General features: G+C 39.3%; 2 protein-coding genes across 9 annotated transcripts in view; one reads left to right on the top strand and one right to left on the bottom strand.

Moving 5' to 3' along the window:
• The window catches only part of METTL25 (methyltransferase like 25), a 63983-nt gene extending 52973 nt beyond the window's left edge, over nt 1–11010 (bottom strand). For 2 of the 8 annotated variants that reach the window (XM_075747824.1, XM_075747864.1), the window contains exons 1-2: nt 10752–11010; nt 1021–1185 (exon numbers count right to left, since the gene is read on the bottom strand). In XM_075747824.1, coding sequence (XP_075603939.1) covers nt 1021–1185; nt 10752–11010 — 424 coding nt within the window. Of the gene's footprint in view, nt 1–1020; nt 1186–9164; nt 10116–10506 lie in introns of all 8 variants that reach the window. The other 6 variants (XM_075747846.1, XM_075747854.1, XM_075747833.1 and 3 more) reach the window with 6 other exon arrangements.
• CCDC59 (coiled-coil domain containing 59) lies at nt 11011–18208 on the top strand. Its single transcript, XM_075747893.1, has 4 exons — nt 11011–11289; nt 12606–12828; nt 15239–15338; nt 17957–18208. Exons 1-4 carry the CDS (start codon nt 11160–11162, stop codon nt 18116–18118), a joined length of 615 nt encoding a protein of 204 aa, XP_075604008.1. The 5' UTR covers nt 11011–11159; the 3' UTR covers nt 18119–18208.
• The last annotated feature ends 1771 nt before the right edge of the window (nt 18209–19979 follow it).

Here is a 19979-nt window from a genome sequence, read left to right as displayed (position 1 = left end):
ATAATTATTTTCCTTTTCTGTCCTATTAAAACTGTCTGTATCCCAACCCACAAGTTTTACCATTTTTTTTCCCAAATCTCTCCCCTATCCCACTGTGAGGGGGGAGTGAGCAAATGGCTGTGCAGTTGTTTTAGCTGCCGGCTGGGTTAAGCCACACCACCAACATATACGATGGTGCTATCACTTAGGATAAGAAACATCAGAGTTTTAACGTATTACAGAGATAAAACACACTAGAAAACAAAGGCAGAGAGCTGATCAATCTGCCTCTGAAAAACTAATGAGAAATCTGAAAGACAGTGGCAAATCTATAATGACTGAGGACTCCATGAAGAGTACATTTTCAGTGAAAATTACAGCAGCCAAAGTAAGTAAAAATGCCAGTTTATCATCTGATACAAAAAATATAACCAGGGGCAAGACTTCCAACTTGATGCCAACTTGAGAGTGTTTTAATCGAATTTCTTTAACTACAGAAAATGAAATTACTCTAGTTTTATGACATATGTTTGGTATTGGTCCAAAACATACAGAATGAATAAAATCCTTTTTTTTTTTTCAGACATCAAGCACTTACTGGACCATATTCAGCTAAATGTCAAAGCACATATTTAATATTAAACAAAAGATGTAACAAAAAACCCCACTTGCCAGATTTTAGGGTGAGACTTTTTAAAAAAAGCAAGAATAGCAACCATGATTTCTGCCGCTCAGGGAGAAGAAAAACAAAGAGAATTAACAAGACATCTCAAATAACAATGTGCCTGCTTGCCTATCTCATCCCCTTTAAAACTGAATCTCAGGAAGGGTCTATAGGTACTGAATGCTGTGACCCCTCTGCTCAAATTTTAGCAAGAGAATCCATTTTCTAAACAAAGGCAATGAAGAAACTATCTAGGAATAAATGAAAATTGAAGCGAGAAACATGTAGGGAAAAAAAACAACAAACCACCCTCCAAAACCAAAATTCTGCAGGTCCTAAAGTGAAAAATAAAAATTTAAATACAAATGTAAATATACCTGTTGTTCCTTGATTGTCTCCTCTCATTGCCTGAAGTATGTCTTCTAATGGGGTACACACTCCAAGGTTAGACAAAGAATAATACTTAGCAGCCAGGGCAAATAAATCTACATTGATAAGCTTCTTAGAGTTTTCACAAAACACATTGGAAAACGCGTCGTCATCTGTATGGAAAAGAAAAAGAAAAGATTTCCGTTAACAGGGCGTGTTGGTTTTGCGTGGCAAGATTTTGGTAGCGGGGGGGCTACAGGGGTGGCTTCTGTGAGAAGCTGCTAGAGCCAATGCCAGCCGGCTCCAAGACAGACCCACCGCTGGCCAAGGCCAAGCCAATCAGCGCCTCTGTGATAACATATTTAAGAAAGAGAAAAAAACAGTTACAGAGAGCTTTTGCAGCTGGAGAGAGGAGTGAGAAGATGTAAGAACATCTGCAGACACCAAGGTCAGTGCAGAAGGAGGGGGAGGAGGTGCTCCAGGCACCGGAGCAGAGATCCCCCTGCAGCCCGTGGTGAAGACCATGGTGAAGCAGGCTGTCCCCCTGCAGCCCATGGAGGGAGGATGAGGGGGTGTAGAGATTCCACCTGCAGCCCATGGAGGACCCCACGCCGGAGCAGGTGGAGACACCTGAAGGAGGCTGTGACCCTGTGGGAAGCCCGCGCTGGAGCAAGCTCCTGGCAGGACCTGTGGACCCACGGAGAGAGTAGCCCACGCCAGAGCAGGTTTGCTGACAGGACTTGTGACCCCGTGGGGGACCCACGCTGGAGCAGTTTGCTCCTGAAGGTCTGCACCCCGTGGAGGAGACTCACGTTGGAGAAGGTCGTGAAGGACTGTCTCCCGTGAGAGGGACCCCACGCTGGAGCAGGGGAACGATGAGAGGAGTCCTCCCCCTGAGGATGAAGAAGCGGCAGAAACACCGTGTGATGAACTGACCGTAACCCCCATTCCCCGTCCCCCTGTGCCGCTGAGGGGGGGCGGAGGTTGAAGCCGGGAGTGAAGTTGAGCCCGGGAAGATGGGAGGGGTGGGGGGAGGTGTTTTAAGATTTGGTTTTATTTCTCATTCCTCTACTCTGTTTTGCTTAGTAATAAATAAGATGAATTCCTTCTCTAAGTTCTGTCTGTTTTGCTCGTGATGATAATTAGAGAATGATCTCTCCCTGTCCTTATCTCGACCCGTAAGTTTTTTTTTAGTTATACCTTTTCTCCCCTGTCTAGAGAAGGAGGGGAGTGATAGAGCAGCTCTGGTGGGCACCTGGCCCTCAGCCAGGGTCAACCCACCACACAGGGCTTAATACCTCTGTAATAGCGCTGACACAGAACTACAAGCAACAAATACTCAGTATCAGACAGAAATAAACATTTATTTTGCTTGCGTAAGTGCGAAAATTCATTATTTTTCTTCAGCTGTATTCCCCCTTCAGAACTGAGGTAAAATTTTGCCCTTAGCTTAACTAGTGTAAATGTGGAAAAATCTATTATTTTTGCAGAGCTACTTCAGTATAACCAACAAAAGAATTCAGTCAGCATTATCACTTCTCTTTGTTTACAAACCTGCTCATTACGCATTTCCTAGTCACCTCCATCTGACAATATATACTACTAGAAATACAGCTGTTCAATATACAAAATGTTTGGATTTACAATCACTACATTCACATACTTTCCAAGCTGCTTTGTAACTGGTGAATCTGCTGGGAGAATTAAATTATTTTTTATTACCAATCAGGTGTGATCCAAGGTTAGATTCCAATGCATATTTTGTTTGACTCAGGATGAAATGCTTCAGTTTGGTATTACTTAGTTCTTAGTTTCAAAAATGTACATTTATTTTTAAGTGAAACATATTGGTATGAATAATTGATTAATTCTGAGATTGTTTTGTATTGTCTAATTCTTCTCTATTTTAGCTAAAACTACTGTGAATTCTACATAGTTTTGCTAATAATTTTAAAATATTTGTAATTGTTTTAAAAAAATACAAAAGCTAGCAAGTCCAGCAAAGAAACTGTTACAAAGACTTAGAAAATGTCTGCTGGTTTGCTTTTTGTCTCATGGGTAGATATTGAGCAAGTGCATACCTAGCACAGTAGCTTTCCTGAATCTGGCCAACCCACCTGCATGGCAACAGATACAGCAGTTTTTATCGACCTCGCCTCTAAGGCTCTTAATTTTCTTGCATGACCACAATTACTGGTCATGCCTATATTATAATTCATTGAAAACAGTCCCAACAGTGTCAATGTGTTAGTTTTCATGGTATTACACTACAAAGGTGTGAGTCCGGCAAACAAACTTTGGACCTCAGAAAGATTAAATATTGCCTAAGCTATGATCAGAATGAATATCACTTCAGTGTCTGCATGGCACTTCTTACCCTACTCTTCCCTACTACAAAATCCAAAAAGAAAGGTACCTTTCTCTATAAATGACTTCCTTATTTGAACTTCTGAACATCCAGTAACTTTTAGTTAGTGAACCTTCATTGCTACTAGAGAACAGAAATAAAGAGAAACACTAAATCAGAATAAAGACTGCAAAGTTTTTTCAGGAGAAGAGGTAATTTGCTTTCCAATGTTTCTGTAAAATACAGAAAGAAACTAGACATGTGCATTTTGAAATCACTGAAGAAAATTAAAATTCCTTTCTGACAGTACCTTCAAATCAAGCAAATAATGGAAGAGACTAATAGAATGGCATAAGGTAATCAAACACTTTTGGGCAGAGTAGCAGAATTGTGGTGGCTTTTTCCCCAAAAGTTTCAGCAACAATAAAAGGAGGTGAATATCTACACAAAGATATTTTTGCTTTCTGCTGGGTAAATGATATGCAAGGAGTTCTCACAAGAAAGTGTCATAGCTTAGGTTATCGCTGAAGGAGAAAAACTGCAGTTTATGTATTTTTAATGGATGCGCACTCATTTAACTTATTTTAGATTTTCTGGGAACGAACAGCGTTCTAGAAAATTTAGACACTCACAAAATGAATCCAGCCTGAATCAGTAAAAGTGCGTAGAAATCTTTAGGTCTGATGCAGTGGGGAAAAATCACTGTTCTGTCAAGTAAATGAACAAGGTTTAAGAAGAGACTCGAGAAGCAAGCATATGTCAACAATTATTGGGAAAACGATAGACATGAGACATTAAGTCAAAAGGGGCAGAGGGATATCTTGACCAGCCAGAAATTCAGCAGTTTTGCCAAGTGAAGAAGAAATCTGATTTCCTTGATGAGAAGTGGGTGTTCCACTTTGTTTCATGTATATTATGACCTCTTTGAATTAGTATAGTACTTAGCACAACACACTTCAGAAAAATCCAGCTCATTCTAATATACATTTATGTTGTTCTTTATCTCCAAATTTTATTTCCTCAGTGACCAGTATGGGGGTTTTGTTTGGGTTTTTTTTTTTCATTTTAGAAAACTGGACCACATAACACTGAAACATATAATCTTTTTAGCAACTTGTACACATTTTTAAATATACTGGCCAACCTTGTATGATAAAACAAAACAAAAATCACTCAAGCAAAATCCTTTTCCCCAGAATTCATTTCTTTTTGTGATGACATAACATTATATGAAATAAAGGAGTTTTGAAAATACGTTGGAATGTCACCCTGTTACAAAACATTTCTTTAACATATGGAATATACATGAGAAACAGCTGAATAAAAAATTATTTTTGTAATTTTCATTTCCATACATGTATATTACCCATCTATCAAATATATTTTGATTTCTAAGCAGTATTTTTTTTTAAATGCCCGGCTAGATATTGGGTGGTTTTCATTGACCTTTATATTTTAAATACACTGAACTGTATCACCAGTGGAGAAAAATATGCTTTCTGTCATTACAGTGACATCAGACACTTGGGAGTACAAAAAGAAATACTGTCATTCTTCCTCCATATAACAGGATAGCAATAAAGTTCATGAAAACATGTCACTGTCACATAACAAGTCTATTAAAAGACACCTTTGTTGACTAAAAGTGTACTAATATATGCATTCTGTCAGTAATATTAAGCAACTTAGAATTGTTCTTAATATAAACTTTATAGTAGTATTAGTAGAAATAAACAGAAAAAAATTAAAAGAAGCAGAAATATCCTATAGGTGTCATAAATACTACATTTATGTATGTGTTTTAGTTCAAAAGGCAGCAATGAATGTAAGTGTTACTGACAAATTAGGTCCCTATATGTTGTTTATAAACATGATCTATTCTGATACTTGTTTCATTACATCTTTAAGTACATTAGTTTCCTTCATTGGAAGTAAACTCACACCAGCCCTCCAGTGCCTAGTAGTGAAACAGATACTGGAAGAGGTTTGTTTCAAAGTATCAGACTTGCCTACCATCTCAAACCAGTCCGACAGGAGTTTCTACAAGGTCTAGGCCAGCACTTCATCCAGAAAAGTCATGCTGAGCACACAACAGTTAAAAAAATGGATGCAAATATGCACACAAGGATGACACGCCTGCACAAGCTCCCACAGAATCACAGAACGGCAGGGGTTGGAAGGGACCTCTGGAGATCATCTAGTCCAACCCCCCCTGCTAAAGCAGGATCACCTAGAGCAGGTTGCACAGGATTGCGTCCAGGTGGGTTTTGAATATCTCCAGAGAAGGAGACTCCACAACCTCTCTGGGCAGCCTGTCCCTGTGCTCTGTCACCCCCAGAGTGAAGAAGTTTTCCCTCATATGCAGATGAAACTTCCTGTGTTCCAGTTTGTGCCCATTGCCCCTTGTCCTATCGCTGGGCACCATCGAGAAGAGTCTGGGCCCTTCTTCTAGACAGCCACCCTTTAGGTATTTATAAGCATTAATAAGATCCCCTCTCAGTCTTCTCTTCTGCAGACTAAACAGACCCAGCTCTCTCAGCCTTTCCTCATACAAGAGATGCTCCAGTCCCCTCATCATCCTTGCAGCCTCCTGATGGACTCTCTGCAGTAGTTCCCTGTCTTTCTTGAACTGGGGAGCCCAGAACTGGACACAGAACTCCAGATGTGGCCTCACCGGGGCAGAGTAGAGGGGGAGGAGAACCTCCCTTGACCTGCTGGCCACACTCTTCTTAATGCACCCCAGGATACCATTGGCCGCCTTGACCACAAGGGCACACTGCTGGCTCATGGAGAGCTTGTTGTCCACCAGGACTCCCAGGTCCTTCGGGTCAACCCCTAAAGGATGACCATGGTTAACCACAAGTTAAATATTTTGTTTAGATAATTACATCAATACTGTACTGAAGCTATATCTGGAGTGAAAGCTTGGGCTCTCTCATCAATTTCTACTACAAGGTCTATAGTCACCTTCCTTTGAACTGGATCAACACCAACTTCTTGGATAAAGTAATGGCCACACCCTTAACAGCTACCAAATGACTAAATGCAAGAATGCCATTGACCTAAGACACCTCGCTTCTACAACACCAGTCATCATCCAAAACACAGCAAGACCAGTATCTCTTATCTCCTTTGTAAGGAATACATATTACATACCTCATTGGCAACTTTCACCCAACAATCACTGTGGAAATGAACAGCGTCTGAATTACATACACAAACTTGCTCCAGTACAAAAAAAAACCAAAAAACAAAAAACTATCATCAACCATGCACATACCCATCTTACACCACCCTACCCTGACACTGATATGGAAAATCATTAAACCTATACCCTTGAAGAAATTGATCCTTATTTTTTTCCCATCTAACGTTCAAATAGCTCACCAAAATCAACAGCATAAGCAAGTATTCTGCAGATTAAGAGTTCAAAATGTTTAGCAACCCAATCTTCCTTTCTCCTTATTTCCTGCTGGCCTCACTATATCGCACAAATACAACTTATCTTGAAACTTCATAACTTTCCTGGGCTAAAGACTGATTATTGAAATTTGGAGTTTTCCGCTTCTTTGTCAGAACTCGTGAAAAGCTTATAAACTCACCGCTTGCCTGCTTTCACTTTTTCAGCACCTGACATGGAATATATTAACTCTCCTTACAAATGTCACAACTGAGATCAAATGCAGTAATATCCATGTTCTAAAACTCCCCCGAAGTCAGTTATCCAATGGAAGAACACGAACAGAACTAGCAGGATCTCATAGAAGATCGCTAGTATATCATCTGTAATAACACTCCTACCAAATTTAAATTGTTGTCCCAGCTTGCCAACTAAAAGAAAAAAAAACAACTAAATTAAGGTATCATCTGAAGTATGACTTCAAGCTATGGAATGGCAGGTGTTGGACTACGTATTATTTATGAATATTAAAAACATTAGTTTCCTCACAATGTTTCTAGTTTAGTTGCTCACAAGATGAAATCTAGTATGTCTTTTAACCAGTCAGTCCATCCGTTTGCAAATAAATCTTTAGAGGCAAGAAACATATGCAAATAATTTGGAATTATAGTACAAACAGTAATTTACAGTAAAATATGAAAATACGTAAAGGCAGATTTTTCTGTGTCCAATTTACAGCAATGACGTGATAAACAAGATGCAATACGCCAAATGTCAGCTTTTTGATGTATAAAAATATAAACCAGTTTTCTGTATCTAAAAATGAATCTGAAACTTTTCTGTAGGGTACAACTGAAAACAAGGGTTCCACTCTTTTTATGGTCATTATAATGAAATATCATCCGATGAGTATCTGAAAATATTCTTTCAAACTGATTTACAGAACTTGTAATGTAAAGTTCTGTAACATGATTATCTTCCTGCATAGAATACTGTAAAACAAAATTGTGATTTCTTGCTTGCTACTTTCTAAAACTACAATTCAGCATACGTATTTGTCAAAACCCCCGTAGTACCATAAAATATTGTGCAGAATAACACTTTTGTGCCAATCTGCAATAGCTACTTTTTAGTTTGCAGAGCTATGTGAGTGTGAACTGACAACTTCACATTTTCAGATAAATTCTGTCAAATACAGCTTATGTTTCCTCGTAATTTAATTTGGGTTCCCTATTAGATTCTAGAAAACTTTTCAAAATAGTTTGGGGATTGTGAATGTGTAAATGTAAAACTTCTCAAACTCTTAGGAAGCAAAAGCTTTAGCATGTGAAATCAAAATGTCATTTTACACATATTTTGGTAAAGATATTTGAGGTACAGGACCACAATGTCATTTGGGCATGCAAAATAAATCTAATAGCCACACTCCAAAAAAAGGTAGTTCTATGAATGATAGCATGTTATGAGAGCTTTTTAGTACCCATTTCAAGGTAAATATAAATAACTAACATGTTAATATATGATAATTTTGAAGAACAACCACACACAGAGTTAATCGGAATATGAGGAAGAGTCAGTTCTGTTTATGTTGGGTTTCAAGATCTCTAATGGTTGGTTTCTGATCTCTAACATTTTTAAGTTGTACTAATGGACTCATATAAACTATGAGATTAAGTTTCTCAGTCCTAATTTTAACACAGGCTAATGGTGCATTCATTTTCAAATATAGGTAGGTGTTTGCAGGTATTTTTACTGAGAAACTCATATTCTACTATGATGTACTTTTGTTATATGACTGGATGGACAGATACCACGCAAACGATTCAGGCATGAACCACCAAATCAGCAAGCGCAGGCCTGTTCCATCACAGTGCCTCCGATTTTGTCACGATACTGGAGAAATTTTGAGAGTGTCTCAAAACCTTCCAAATGTTAAATATAATTTTGAGGCTAGGAAAAAAGATCAATTCTCGTTTTTTCTTTTTTTAATGAGTAGAAATAATCCCTGCAGAAACCAAAGAAGAAATGTTGTATTTTAGCCACAGCATGAAGGCTTCACAACCTCCTAAAACACGTGCTTCATTTTAGCCATAAATTTTGTCTTTTATTCCAGTCACTTCTGTATCAGATTGTCTAACACACATTTTGAATATAGATCATGAAATGATTTTCCAATTTTAAAATCTACAAAAAAATACTCTGCCTTCCTGATTCTCTTTCTAGTCTAGAGACCACCATTTCAGTGTCATTTCATGGGCTTTCGCACAGAAACAGGTAAGATCAGGGTAATTTTCATTAGTGTTTTCTTTTTGATGACTTCATCTAATAACTAGTTTTATTCCAACCTCTATTTACACTTAATTTGATGTCCCATTGCTCTGAATCAGTTCTGACTCTGACATTACCTGTCAAAAACATTAAAAGTTTTCCCTCCCTGCTTCCCACTGCTTTTGCTGGCTGACTGGACCACTGTCTTGGTTTCATCTGGCTCTCCAAGTTAATTCATAATCCAGTGTCTTTTCCACGCACAAATAAATTCTGTGGTTTTGTGTTTTTTTCCCCAGATACCTCGACCCTTTAAAAATGAGTCTTAAAGTTAGTATTTTGAAGGTCTTTAGATCCAAGAGAGAAATGTTACAAGTGATGTAGCAATTCACAGTTCTTCAATCTCTTTCCAAATCCAAATCATTATCTTAGTTTGCCTTCTATGCCAAAAAGCACACAGCTCCACACGCTACCTTTTGGGGACCCTTCCATTGCATTCAATGTGCTTTTCTGTTTCACGTGTCATTTCATGTAGCATTTCAGAGCTAAGGCTACGCAAGAGCTATCTACGCTCCATAAGCTTTGGCATGACACAGGTTTTTCTCAGCTAAGTCCTTTTTCAGAGATTTTACTTTAGTTTTGAAACTGATCTCTTTGCTGGGGCAAATAACATACCTTTCAGATGCTTCGTCTTCATTTCTGTGCTCTGCCTGAAAGCGTATTACTGGTATGTTTCCCTTCTACTTGGACTGCAGTAAATTCAGTAATACAGCTTCATAGCTAGCCTCTGCTTGAGTTACTTCAAAATTACTAAAAATATGATGTGCTTCTTAAATGGGTCTTGTCAGAAATAAAACTGCTTGCTGTCTTCCTTTGCCAGACACTCATTATTACAGATATATAGGAAAGCGGTGTTTAAGCCTTTTCCAGCTGTCCTCCACATTTTCAGAGCTTCAGCATTCGGAGGACTTTTAACTGTTACATCTTTCCACTCATGTGGAGCGGTCTTTTTTTGGGGTTTTTTTTTTTTTGGTTCATTTTACTTCTGTTCTTCAGAAAGGAGTCAGACAGTCAGGAGTTTCATTTCATTTCTCAAGGAACAGGATGGAATTTATAAAACCGAGACCATCATCACAACTACCACTACGGAAAGCTTCCCTAAAGCCCAATTCCTCCCACCGCAGCTGTACTTCGTCCGAACCGGGACGGTTCCAAACGAACCCCGTTACCCCGGGCAAGGCCCCTGCTGCTGGTGCAAACTCAGGCACGAAGCAGCAGAAACGGCTCCGGCTGAAGAGGCAGAATAACGAACAACGAGAGGGGAACGGCACAGGAAGGCAGCGCGGGAAGACGGAGGGGAAGAAAAAAAAAAAAAAGGCAGCTCAGCAAAGTGGTGTGAAATTCTCCTGGTTTATTGAGGCAAGGAAAATAATTTTAAACATAGATAGGAGGATAACGAGCGAGAAAAGAAACCGCTGTCACCTGAGGAGCACGGGGCGGTTGGAAGCAGGGAGACACTGAGGGGCTCACGGCCGGCCCCAGCAGCCCAACAGCAGGCCGCTGTGCTGCCAGGGCAACCCGTGCGGCCGCAACGCCGCTGCGAGCCGTCACACCTCACCGCGCACCGGCGCCGCGAACGCCACCGGCGCCGTGCCCCGCGGGCTCCCGCCCCGCAGCAGGGCCCTCCAGCCGGGCCTGCGGACCCCCCCGCCCCGGCCCCGACTCACCCCACAGCGCCGCCGCGGCGCCGGAGGCCTCCCCCAGGGGGCGCCGCAGCGCCAGCGGCCCGGCGGCGCGCAAGGCCTGCAGCACGGCGGCGGGGCGCGCCGCCACCAGCCGGTCCCACAGCCCGCGCGTGTAGAACTCCACCGTGTGGGCGCGGCACAGCGGCAGCGCGCGCGCCAGGAACCGCGCCACCCGCCGCAGCCTCCCCGCCGCCGCCGCCGGCGACAGCTGGGGCGGCAGCGCGCCGGGCGGTCGCGACATGGCACGGCGTAAGGCTGGGGCCTTCCCTCGGCTCGTCGGGGCTGCTTGGTCAGGCCGCCGCCGCCGGCTACGGAGTCGGGTGAATCGAACGCCGAGTGGTGGCGGCGCAGCTCGGTGACGTCGTCTCGCTGCGCGACGCCGGGAGAGCGATGGCGGCGGCGCGGCGCGGCGGGCCGGGACCGGCGGCGGAAAATGCGGGCGCCGCGGCCCGCGGTCCCCGCCGAAAGCGGCTGTGGAGGCCTGTCTTGCTGCGTGACGTCATGGGCAGCGTCCAGGAGGGTGAGTCGGGGGGGAGGCAGCCGCGACTGGCCCCCGGCGGGTCGTCGTGGTGGGAGAGACGGGGCTGAGGGAGGCCCAGCCCGGTTCGGTCCGGCCCCGCTGGTCGCGGCCCTTGGCCTCCCGCCGTGCCTCTGAGCCCGGAGCCCTGTCCCCGCCCGCCGCCCGAGGGGGCTGGAGAGGCGCGGCTGGGGCCCGGCGGCTGCCAGGCTGGTTGGGGACGGCCTGTGTCCAGCCGCAGCTCCCGCCCCTCGGGCCTGCAGAGCCAGCTCTGGGGCCGGCCAGTGATGGTTCTCTGTTAAGGACTCGGTTTAGTTTTCTGTGAAGCCGTGCATTTAAAATAGAAGCGTATTTGGAAACTGCTTGAGACGATTGACCGGTAGTTATGCAAATGTAAAAATAAATTGATAGAAAAAAGAGCGTCGGCTTTTGGAGCGCTCTTCTCAAATTTCGACTTTGGAGAAAGAATCAAAGGAAAAGTTGGGACTAATTTGCATTTACTGCCTTTAGAAACTATTTTGTTAGTGAATGTTATCAAAGTCAGTAGCTCTTAAGACTAATGCAATAAAAAAGTAACATATTAGGAAAACAACGTGTTTGCCTTTAGACTAATAAGTTGTTATATAATGATTTAGACTGAAACAACCATTATTTGATGTTTCCTTTAAGGCTAAATCATTCTATAGTGTAGCATACTTTTGAAATCATAGACAAGCTCTTCCTGGACAGGTGTAGAAAGAAGGTGGTAGCAATAAAAATACTATTTGTGTGAAAATATATAATGGAAAATTAATATAGCATAATACAGTGATTTAGTGACTCTCTTTTTCCTGTGGTATTGCAGCTGCAGACTGCTTAAGCAGCCAGTATTACTGTTATCAGTGACTTGCTGAGACTTTAGGAAGAAATCTGTAGGAATTTATTTTGGAATCTATTTTGATGTTGCTTCTGATGCTGTCAAAAGTGGGAGAGAAGTGACATGTTAATATGTCTTTTCACTGGATTAAAAAAGTGTTGACGAAGGTGTGTAATGTTGATTGAGCATTAAGTACTATAATGAAATGGCATGTTCTCTTTAGGGTTTAGGTGATAATTTTCAGTAAATCTGACAAACCATAATGCTACAGTAGGGAATAGATTTATAACTTTTTTTCATGAATTTTTGACTGGTCCTTATTAAATTTAGCACAAATAGTGTTTTGGTTTTTTTTTTTTTTCCATTTTGGAAAGAAAATGGGTTGAAATGGTCCTAGCAACAATTAAACGGTTTGGTACTACTTCAGTGCAGGTGTATTTAACCGTTTTTCTTATGTTTTCAGGACGAGGATTTGCATTTCGGAGAAAACAAAAGATTGAAAGACAATACAGGAAATTATTGAAAAAGGGAAGAAAGTTCCATTCACAACAGGATGATCAGTTTACTGATACTTATCCGGAGCACTTGAAACATCTTTACCTGGCTGAGGAAGAAATGCTTAAGAAACGACGCAGAGCTCCAGATGATTCAGTTTTATCAGAAGAGAGACCTAATAAAGCAGTAGAGTAAGTTTTTGAACTATGTCTCTAAAAACAAGTAGTTGTTTCCATCATTAAGGAAATACTTTAGATCTTACATTTTACGTGGACTTCAGTATGGTGATTTGCTTTACTAAAAAATGCCATTAGGTCTTAAACATTTTTCCTAACTGTTAGAAAATTTAAACATACAGCTTTGTTGTGTTTGCATCAGAATCAGAAAGCAAAATTGATGATGTTTAGGGTTTGATTCCACAGAAATAGTGACAGTTACCATTGTGCTTTAAGGGTAGGGTTCAGCCCAAGAGCAGTAAGTGTTTGCCAATTTCTTACCATATCTACAAAGAGAAGAGCTTGCTTTACGGGTAGCGTGCTTTTGACTCTACAGAGTTTTCCTTTGAATTGATTCTCAGTATTTTTAAATTAATGTCACTTTTCAGAAACATTTTTTGCATTATCTTTCTGTTTCTAGTTTGATAAGTTGTCGTCTTCATATTGCATTGTTTTTCTGCTAGAAAGAGTGTTACTGTGTGCAGTTATCTTGTTGCAGTATGGCTAGGTTTGGGAGGATTTTAACTATGAACTTTAAAAAAAATGAAATGGAGGATGTAGTAAAACCTTAAGGCAGTAAAGTATTCTTGATCAAAGTAATAATTTTAATAGAGATATCGTAATAGTTTGCCAGTGGTGTTTGGGTTTTTTGAGATTTTTTGTTTTGTTTTGAATTTACTTGTAATAACTGGGAGAAGTCAAATCGAGTTTCTCACTTGCGGTCTAACAAATGGCAGACAACTTAAACTATTTTTTCCCTGTGTGACAGTAATTCCCCCTGAAATCTTGGTTAGGTACGTCAGTAAAATGAAAAACATAATCACTCAGGTCTAACACTGTCATGGCAGTGTTTTTAAACAGCATTCAAGTACCACGGTTGAGACAATGCCTTTTGTCCTCAGTACAAGGAGTGTCATAAGTCTTGGAATTCCAGGGGGTATCTATATGTAAACTTTTGTGGGAAGAATGCTCCGGAGAGGGGAGAACACCAGTCAGATCTAAGCCCAGAAGAGAAAGGAAGTTTTGCCTGGAATAGGCAGCTAATTCATGCAGATGTCTGAAATAGGACTGATGTTTTTTGTTGAACCAGAGGGTTTTTAAATTTTGTTTAGACTACGGCCATTGTGATTGTAAAACAGAATGATTAATTCTGAAAAAATGTGACTGCTAATCTGTGAGGTGGTGTGATGTGTAGAATCTATTAGATAGATTTCAGTGTTCTGTGGAAATGTAAAATAAGATTTGGGTCCATTTTTAGCATATATTGCATTTGAAGTAGGTCTGTACTTGAGACAATGAGGTGTCATTACACAGTATTGCCACAAGATGGAGATGAGAATAAAGCAAAGAATTTATTTTTTTTTTCTTCAGAAGAGAGTGGTATTTCTAAATGAAAGTATGAGCAAATACCTTCTCTTTCCTTTTTGATCATCTGTCTGAAATCTCCTAGATGATGATGGCTATTTTCCAACTTTTTGTAGTGTAATAGAGTAATCAAAAATTTATTTTGTGAAGAGTTGCTAAGTATCTAGCAAGGCTTGTATTTTTCAATTGTGAAATGGCTTTGCTACTATGCTGTTTATGTAATGGCTTTATTGTGAATCAGAAATAAAATTTAGAACTAAATAACGTGAAAAATTCACTCAAAGTAGTGTGACAGTAAATGCTAGCCAAATGGCACTGTTTTTTCTTTTACTGTTTTCTGTGGTGAAAGATACCTGGGCAGTTTTTTATATCAAAATGTGGAAGGAACATCATTTCAGTTCTCATTTCAGAACATTAAGGACAATAATTTGCCATCTCCTTCAAGAAGAAACTTTTAGAAAGGCATTGTTACTACCGTGTTTTTTCACCTTGCCATGTCAGCCTGACTTCTCTGGCAGGCAGTCTGCTAACAGCTAGCTGTCCTCATATGTCTGCAGTTCCATCCATATGTTGGAATTAGAAAGAGATAATACAGCTCTAAGCTAGTGCATGCAGTTTTTCTAGCTCTGAAAAGCTCGTATGATAGGGGAAAAAACCTCTCTTTTACGCACTCTTTAAACTTCATGAAACATGATTCATGTGAAGATCCAGCAGGTAAGGTATACATGTTACTAAACGTTGTGTGCAGTCTTCAGTACACTTGGTGTTGGAGGAGTTTAGTTTGCTGTGTTTTCACGCTAGCTGCTCATTATGTTACATGTAATGGGGTTGGGTATCATGTAAGAGTGGTGCAAATAAATATCCATTCAATGTAGAAGGATAAGCCTTCTGAAATCTGTATTTCTAATTAACTTCCCCAAATGTGCAAAGAACAGTGGAACACTGCGGTAGCTATGAGATATATGGTTATGTCTGCTTGGTGGTAGTCCGTACCTGAAGTACATGTATTTTTTTCTTATAGGTCAGTTATGACTGAAGGGAAGTTTAAGAGGAAAACATCCAATCAGAAGGCAAAAGAAGAGTATGAGAGAATAAAGGCTGAGCGTGCTAGAAAGAAAGAGGTAAATCTTAAACAGACGTCTTTCTTGATTGTAGACAAAGACTAGATTAATACCATTTCTACCCGTCAGTCTTCCATCTGGACCCAGATAGGACCATAGGAAAGGAACACAGGTGTTGGTCGTTTTCAACTTGACAGTAACATTCAGGCACACAGGCGTTCAAAGTTATCATTCTCTTTGTTCTTACTATTTTTGTCCTGCAGTTGCCGTTAGCGGGATTTTATGTCAATTGGTACATCAATAAAAAATTAGAACTTGATCTGTTCTGTATCCCAGTGGATTATATCCCAGGGGACATAGTAACAGTACCATCATCTGGTGATGAAAAATGAAATACCATCCTATTTTTTACGGTGTTATCATAATGCAGTCTTCATTTTACCTTTTTATGTGTTTTGACCAACAGTGAAACAATTAAATGTAATAGTATCCACAGCCAAAATCTTTAGTAATTTTTTCTCTCCTTCTAATTTAATAAGACTTATTCTTACAGGGCCTATCTTAATATTATCATTGTTGAATAACTCAGTTGAGTTAATTCATTTGAGACATCCTCATTTAATTAGTTTTGTTCTCTCCCAGTACATTGTTTGTTGCACTGTAAAATGGCATACATGGTAACGTTGTAAAAGTTGTGTAACTTGCTGGTCACAAACTAAATTTCAGTAACTGCTGTCTAAATATTACATAAGTATATAGCTGGATAAAATATAGTATTTCTGCAGTTTAGCTGTATTGAAAATTAGAGTGATTCTGGGTGAGTTACATGGTTGTTTAGCTGAGAGCTTCTTTTTTGAATGATAGATACAGATCATGCTAAAAAAAAATAAAATGCTATGACCAGCTTATTTAGAGGAAATAGGAACAAGCAAAAACCCCGCAAGACTGCGAGGAATTTTCTTTGAGCAGCACGTAAGAGTTGCTTGAGGGGAACTATGAGCATTTTTGGTCTTATTCAAGATACTTAGGCAAAACAAACAGTAGCTAAGTGCCACAATAACAGTAATCATTTATGTGCAACACTGGTATGATGATCACATACTTTACCCTCGCGTATGTTAGCAAACACTGGATTTGCTGTTATTTATTTTGTGAGAAGAAATAAAGGCACAATTTTGGCCTCCACACTGTATTAAAAAGCTAGGATTTGGTAGAGATCAGAAAAAATACAAATGTAAATAACGACTACCTAAGTAAGATGAATGTTCTTGCTTTGTGTAAGCATTTGGTTGGTAGCTTAGATGAATGTTGTTTACGACAGTATGCCGAACAGCAGTAGATTATTAGAGAGGAAGTGACTTACGGGTAAGTTAGCTGATGCTACTCTGTTTTTTGGTTTTTTTTTTAAAAAGTGGGGGAATGAATTATATGAATCATTGTTATGGTAAAATACATGAAGCATTCTGAATGAAGAGGTGTTACATTAGCATGTTTGTTTGTTCCTCCCCTTCCCCCCCCCCCCCCACCCCCAAGAAGCCTCTTAGATTTCTATTTAGAAATTTTTCTTGGGTCGTTTCTGGTTAATTCTGTATTGTGCATCACAGAGCATTTTTGCTAATTTTTATACATCACAGAAGCTAGCTATGTCATGGAAAAAAATAACATAATTGATAAATTATCATCTATTTGACCATTCTGCAGAAACATCTGCCTTTGTAGTCAGCATGGCACTGCATTTCAAAGAATAGGCTTTATGAGAAGAAATCATCCAAACGAACTGAAGCAATCCTTCAGTCTGATTCATGATGTCTTGCATATTTAGGTAGGATATGATAGAAGTGAACCAAGCTAGTTAGCTTGCTGGTTGTGGATGTTTGCCCAAATTACTTAATAAAATTACAACACTAGAAAAGGGGATGTAAGCTGTTTGATAAAAACTGAACACAATATCTGGATGATTATCCATATAGCATAAGTGCCTCCATTTGTGTTTTGTTTGGGTGTGTGCTATGCCCTCAACACGGAAAGGTTGTACGGTTGAAAATTTGGTTACAGTTTGTTTTTTTCCCTCTCAGTAAAGACAGCCGTCTGTGTTGCTTTGAGGAGGACAAGTCACTAACAGTTTGGTCCTGATTAAGTTGCCCTAGGTAACACTGCTTGTGATGCTGTCCTAGTATCACAAACCTGCCCAGCTTCCAGCACCAGATATGTCCCATGTCCTATCCACCAGTCCCATGCAGATGTGGCCAGTATCCTAGCACATCTGGATTGGAAAGATATTTACATGGGGGCCATTGTATCAAACTCTTTCTTTCTTGTACTCAAGAGGAGAAAGTGGGAAATATTTACCACTTTGTCATTTAAGAAAAAAAGTCAAGGAGCTTGTTTCGCAGAAAGGAAGCAGTATGTATTTTAGCAGCAAACCTTATTGTAGGATGTTCTACCGAAGAAAACATGGCTCTTTTCTTGAAGCTTTAGGCAATATAATAAGTTTTGATTGCAGTGTGTGCTGAAAGAGAGTCCTGATTAAGCTTTTAAGAGTAATGGTGTTTGTGGTGTCAGTACAATATTTAATTGCCAGTGTCTTTACAAAAAGAAGTTTTATTGCTTATAGATAGCTTTATAGTTATACAAGGTGTGTAATTGTTTCATAATCACATCTATTTGTTTAATTTCAGGAAGCAGAAAAAAGAAAACAACAAAGAGAAGCAGCTCAAAGGTTGTACAAGCAAAAGAAAATGGAAGCTTATAAAATATTGAGTAAGAAGACAAAAAGAGGACAGCCAAATCTAAACTTACAAATGGAGTTTCTTCTTCAGAAAATAGAGCAAAATACATAAACCTCTGCATACCTCTTAATTACAGGTTTTGAGTTACCTGTGGACATTTTATTAAATTACTTTTAATAAATAATGGTTTTTTGCTTCTGTATGACTTTTGTCATTGGCTTGATTTAGCTCATCAGTCCAATACTGGCGGATATTCATCCTGAAAATACGTATTTTATGCCGGGAGTGAGAGAGATCTGGTACCTTGAAAATAAACGTATTTCTAAACTTAAATTCTATTAGCTATGTAATATCCTGAATTCCAAATCATTAGAGCCTAGTACCATCTGAACATGAATCTACATTGTATAAAGCATTTGTTTTCTAGCTCTAGCACTTCCTGCAATTGCGACTACTAAAATTATGCTTACTTGAATAAAATGATACATGCAACATAATTGCTGTCTCATGAACTGCCAAGGCTAGGAGCGTGTTTTTGTGCTGCTCGGTAGGGTTTGGCACATGAAAACAAAGAACATAAACTATACTTGGATGACTTATTTATCATTCTCCACAAGGAATAAAACTTATCAAAGGTCCAAAAATGGTTTGAATGCAAAGATCGTGTAGACCTAACACACTTTGTGCTTGGTGATTTATAATTTGGGGATTTGTTTTGTTCATAAACAAAGCATGACTTTCTAGCTTTGATGGATCAGGTAGATGGGTTGGTATTTTGGTGTGCTGAGTATGTCAAGTTTCTAATTTTTGTTCTTCAGAACATCTTTAGAAAACAAATTCTTTTAAATCGTGATTTGGAGATGCAATTAGTGATCTTTGGCCTAATAAAATGAAAGCATGCTTAGTAAGACTAATAAGTTTGCAATAAAGCAAGTTAACTATTTTCCTTAAGTTTATGCAGGAGAATACTATTATACTTTTGCCTTTATCTCGGTCTACTTTGGCAGCCAAGAAATAAATACTGAGGGTTTTTTCTACAGATAATAAAGACTATACAGACTTTAGAGTAAGGAATGTCTTGAAATAAATTTCTCAGGACATGCTCTATAAGATTTGCAATACATTTACAGTATTATAGTATTAAATACATTATTATATAAAATACTGTATTATAGTATTAAATATTTACAATATTAAATTATCTCATTCAGAAATTGATGTCAACTTCAAAAAATTCCTTATTTAAAATACATGGGAAAAATAGTTTTGAATTGTATGACAAACGCTGTTAAATGAGGAATAGTTTAGGAGTTTGAATTGGCTAAAATGTTTCTTGTGTCAGTATCCTGAGGCTTTTTCACTTCATCTTGTTAAATTTTTTGCAAGGCTTTGACTCCTGGTGCTGTAATGTCATTTAGGAGGAACTCAACACAAGTTTAAGGTAGTGCACCAGCAGAAAATGTGGGAGATTTTCTTGGAATGGGTACATACATTCTAGGAGATAAAGGGAGTGTAAATTTGACAGGCTTATTCTGTTTTAAACTTTCCTTTTTTTTTAAATAATTGCTGTAATAGCCAATTTTGTATGGGCCTGCACGGAAACATTAAAGAGCAAAAATCTGCAAAATACCTAGGAAGTGGGAAGGCAAGTTTTGGCATACACAGTCTGCTTCCGTTCTTGTTAGTCTTGCCTGTCAGCTTTTATTTTAAAAAATGAAAACTGTAATATTTGCAATTATTAGGGTTTTTTTAATCAGTAGTGCAAAAGACTGAAAACGTTAGCTTTGTGTAACTTGTGAATAACGTGAAACATCTTCCGTATGAATTCATGGTTGAAGTGCTTCCATTTTTCGTTTGCGAGTGTTTGTTACCCTAGATGATCTTTTATCATTCTTTGTCTAAGGAAATGTTAAACACAAGTATTCTGAATGGTCATCTTAAAAACACCTCAGTTTGCCATCAGTTCACTTAT

The sequence above is a fragment of the Balearica regulorum genome, chromosome 1 (genome assembly GCF_011004875.1).
Source record: "Balearica regulorum gibbericeps isolate bBalReg1 chromosome 1, bBalReg1.pri, whole genome shotgun sequence".
NCBI lineage: Eukaryota > Metazoa > Chordata > Aves > Gruiformes > Gruidae > Balearica > Balearica regulorum.
The sequence above is the reverse complement of the archived record's forward strand: the minus strand, read 5'-3'. Positions and strand labels throughout refer to the sequence as shown.

What these genes read in the sequence shown, in the direction of transcription:
- CCDC59 (XM_075747893.1), top strand. Translation starts at nt 11,160, where the DNA reads ATGGCGGCGGCGCGGCGCGGCGGGCCGGGACCGGCGGCGGAAAATGCG. An exon ending in CATGGGCAGCGTCCAGGAGG is followed by an intron (nt 11,290 to 12,605) that starts GTGAGTCGGGGG and finishes TTATGTTTTCAG; the next exon opens with GACGAGGATTTGCATTTCGG. An exon ending in AGCGTGCTAGAAAGAAAGAG is followed by an intron (nt 15,339 to 17,956) that starts GTAAATCTTAAA and finishes GTTTAATTTCAG; the next exon opens with GAAGCAGAAAAAAGAAAACA.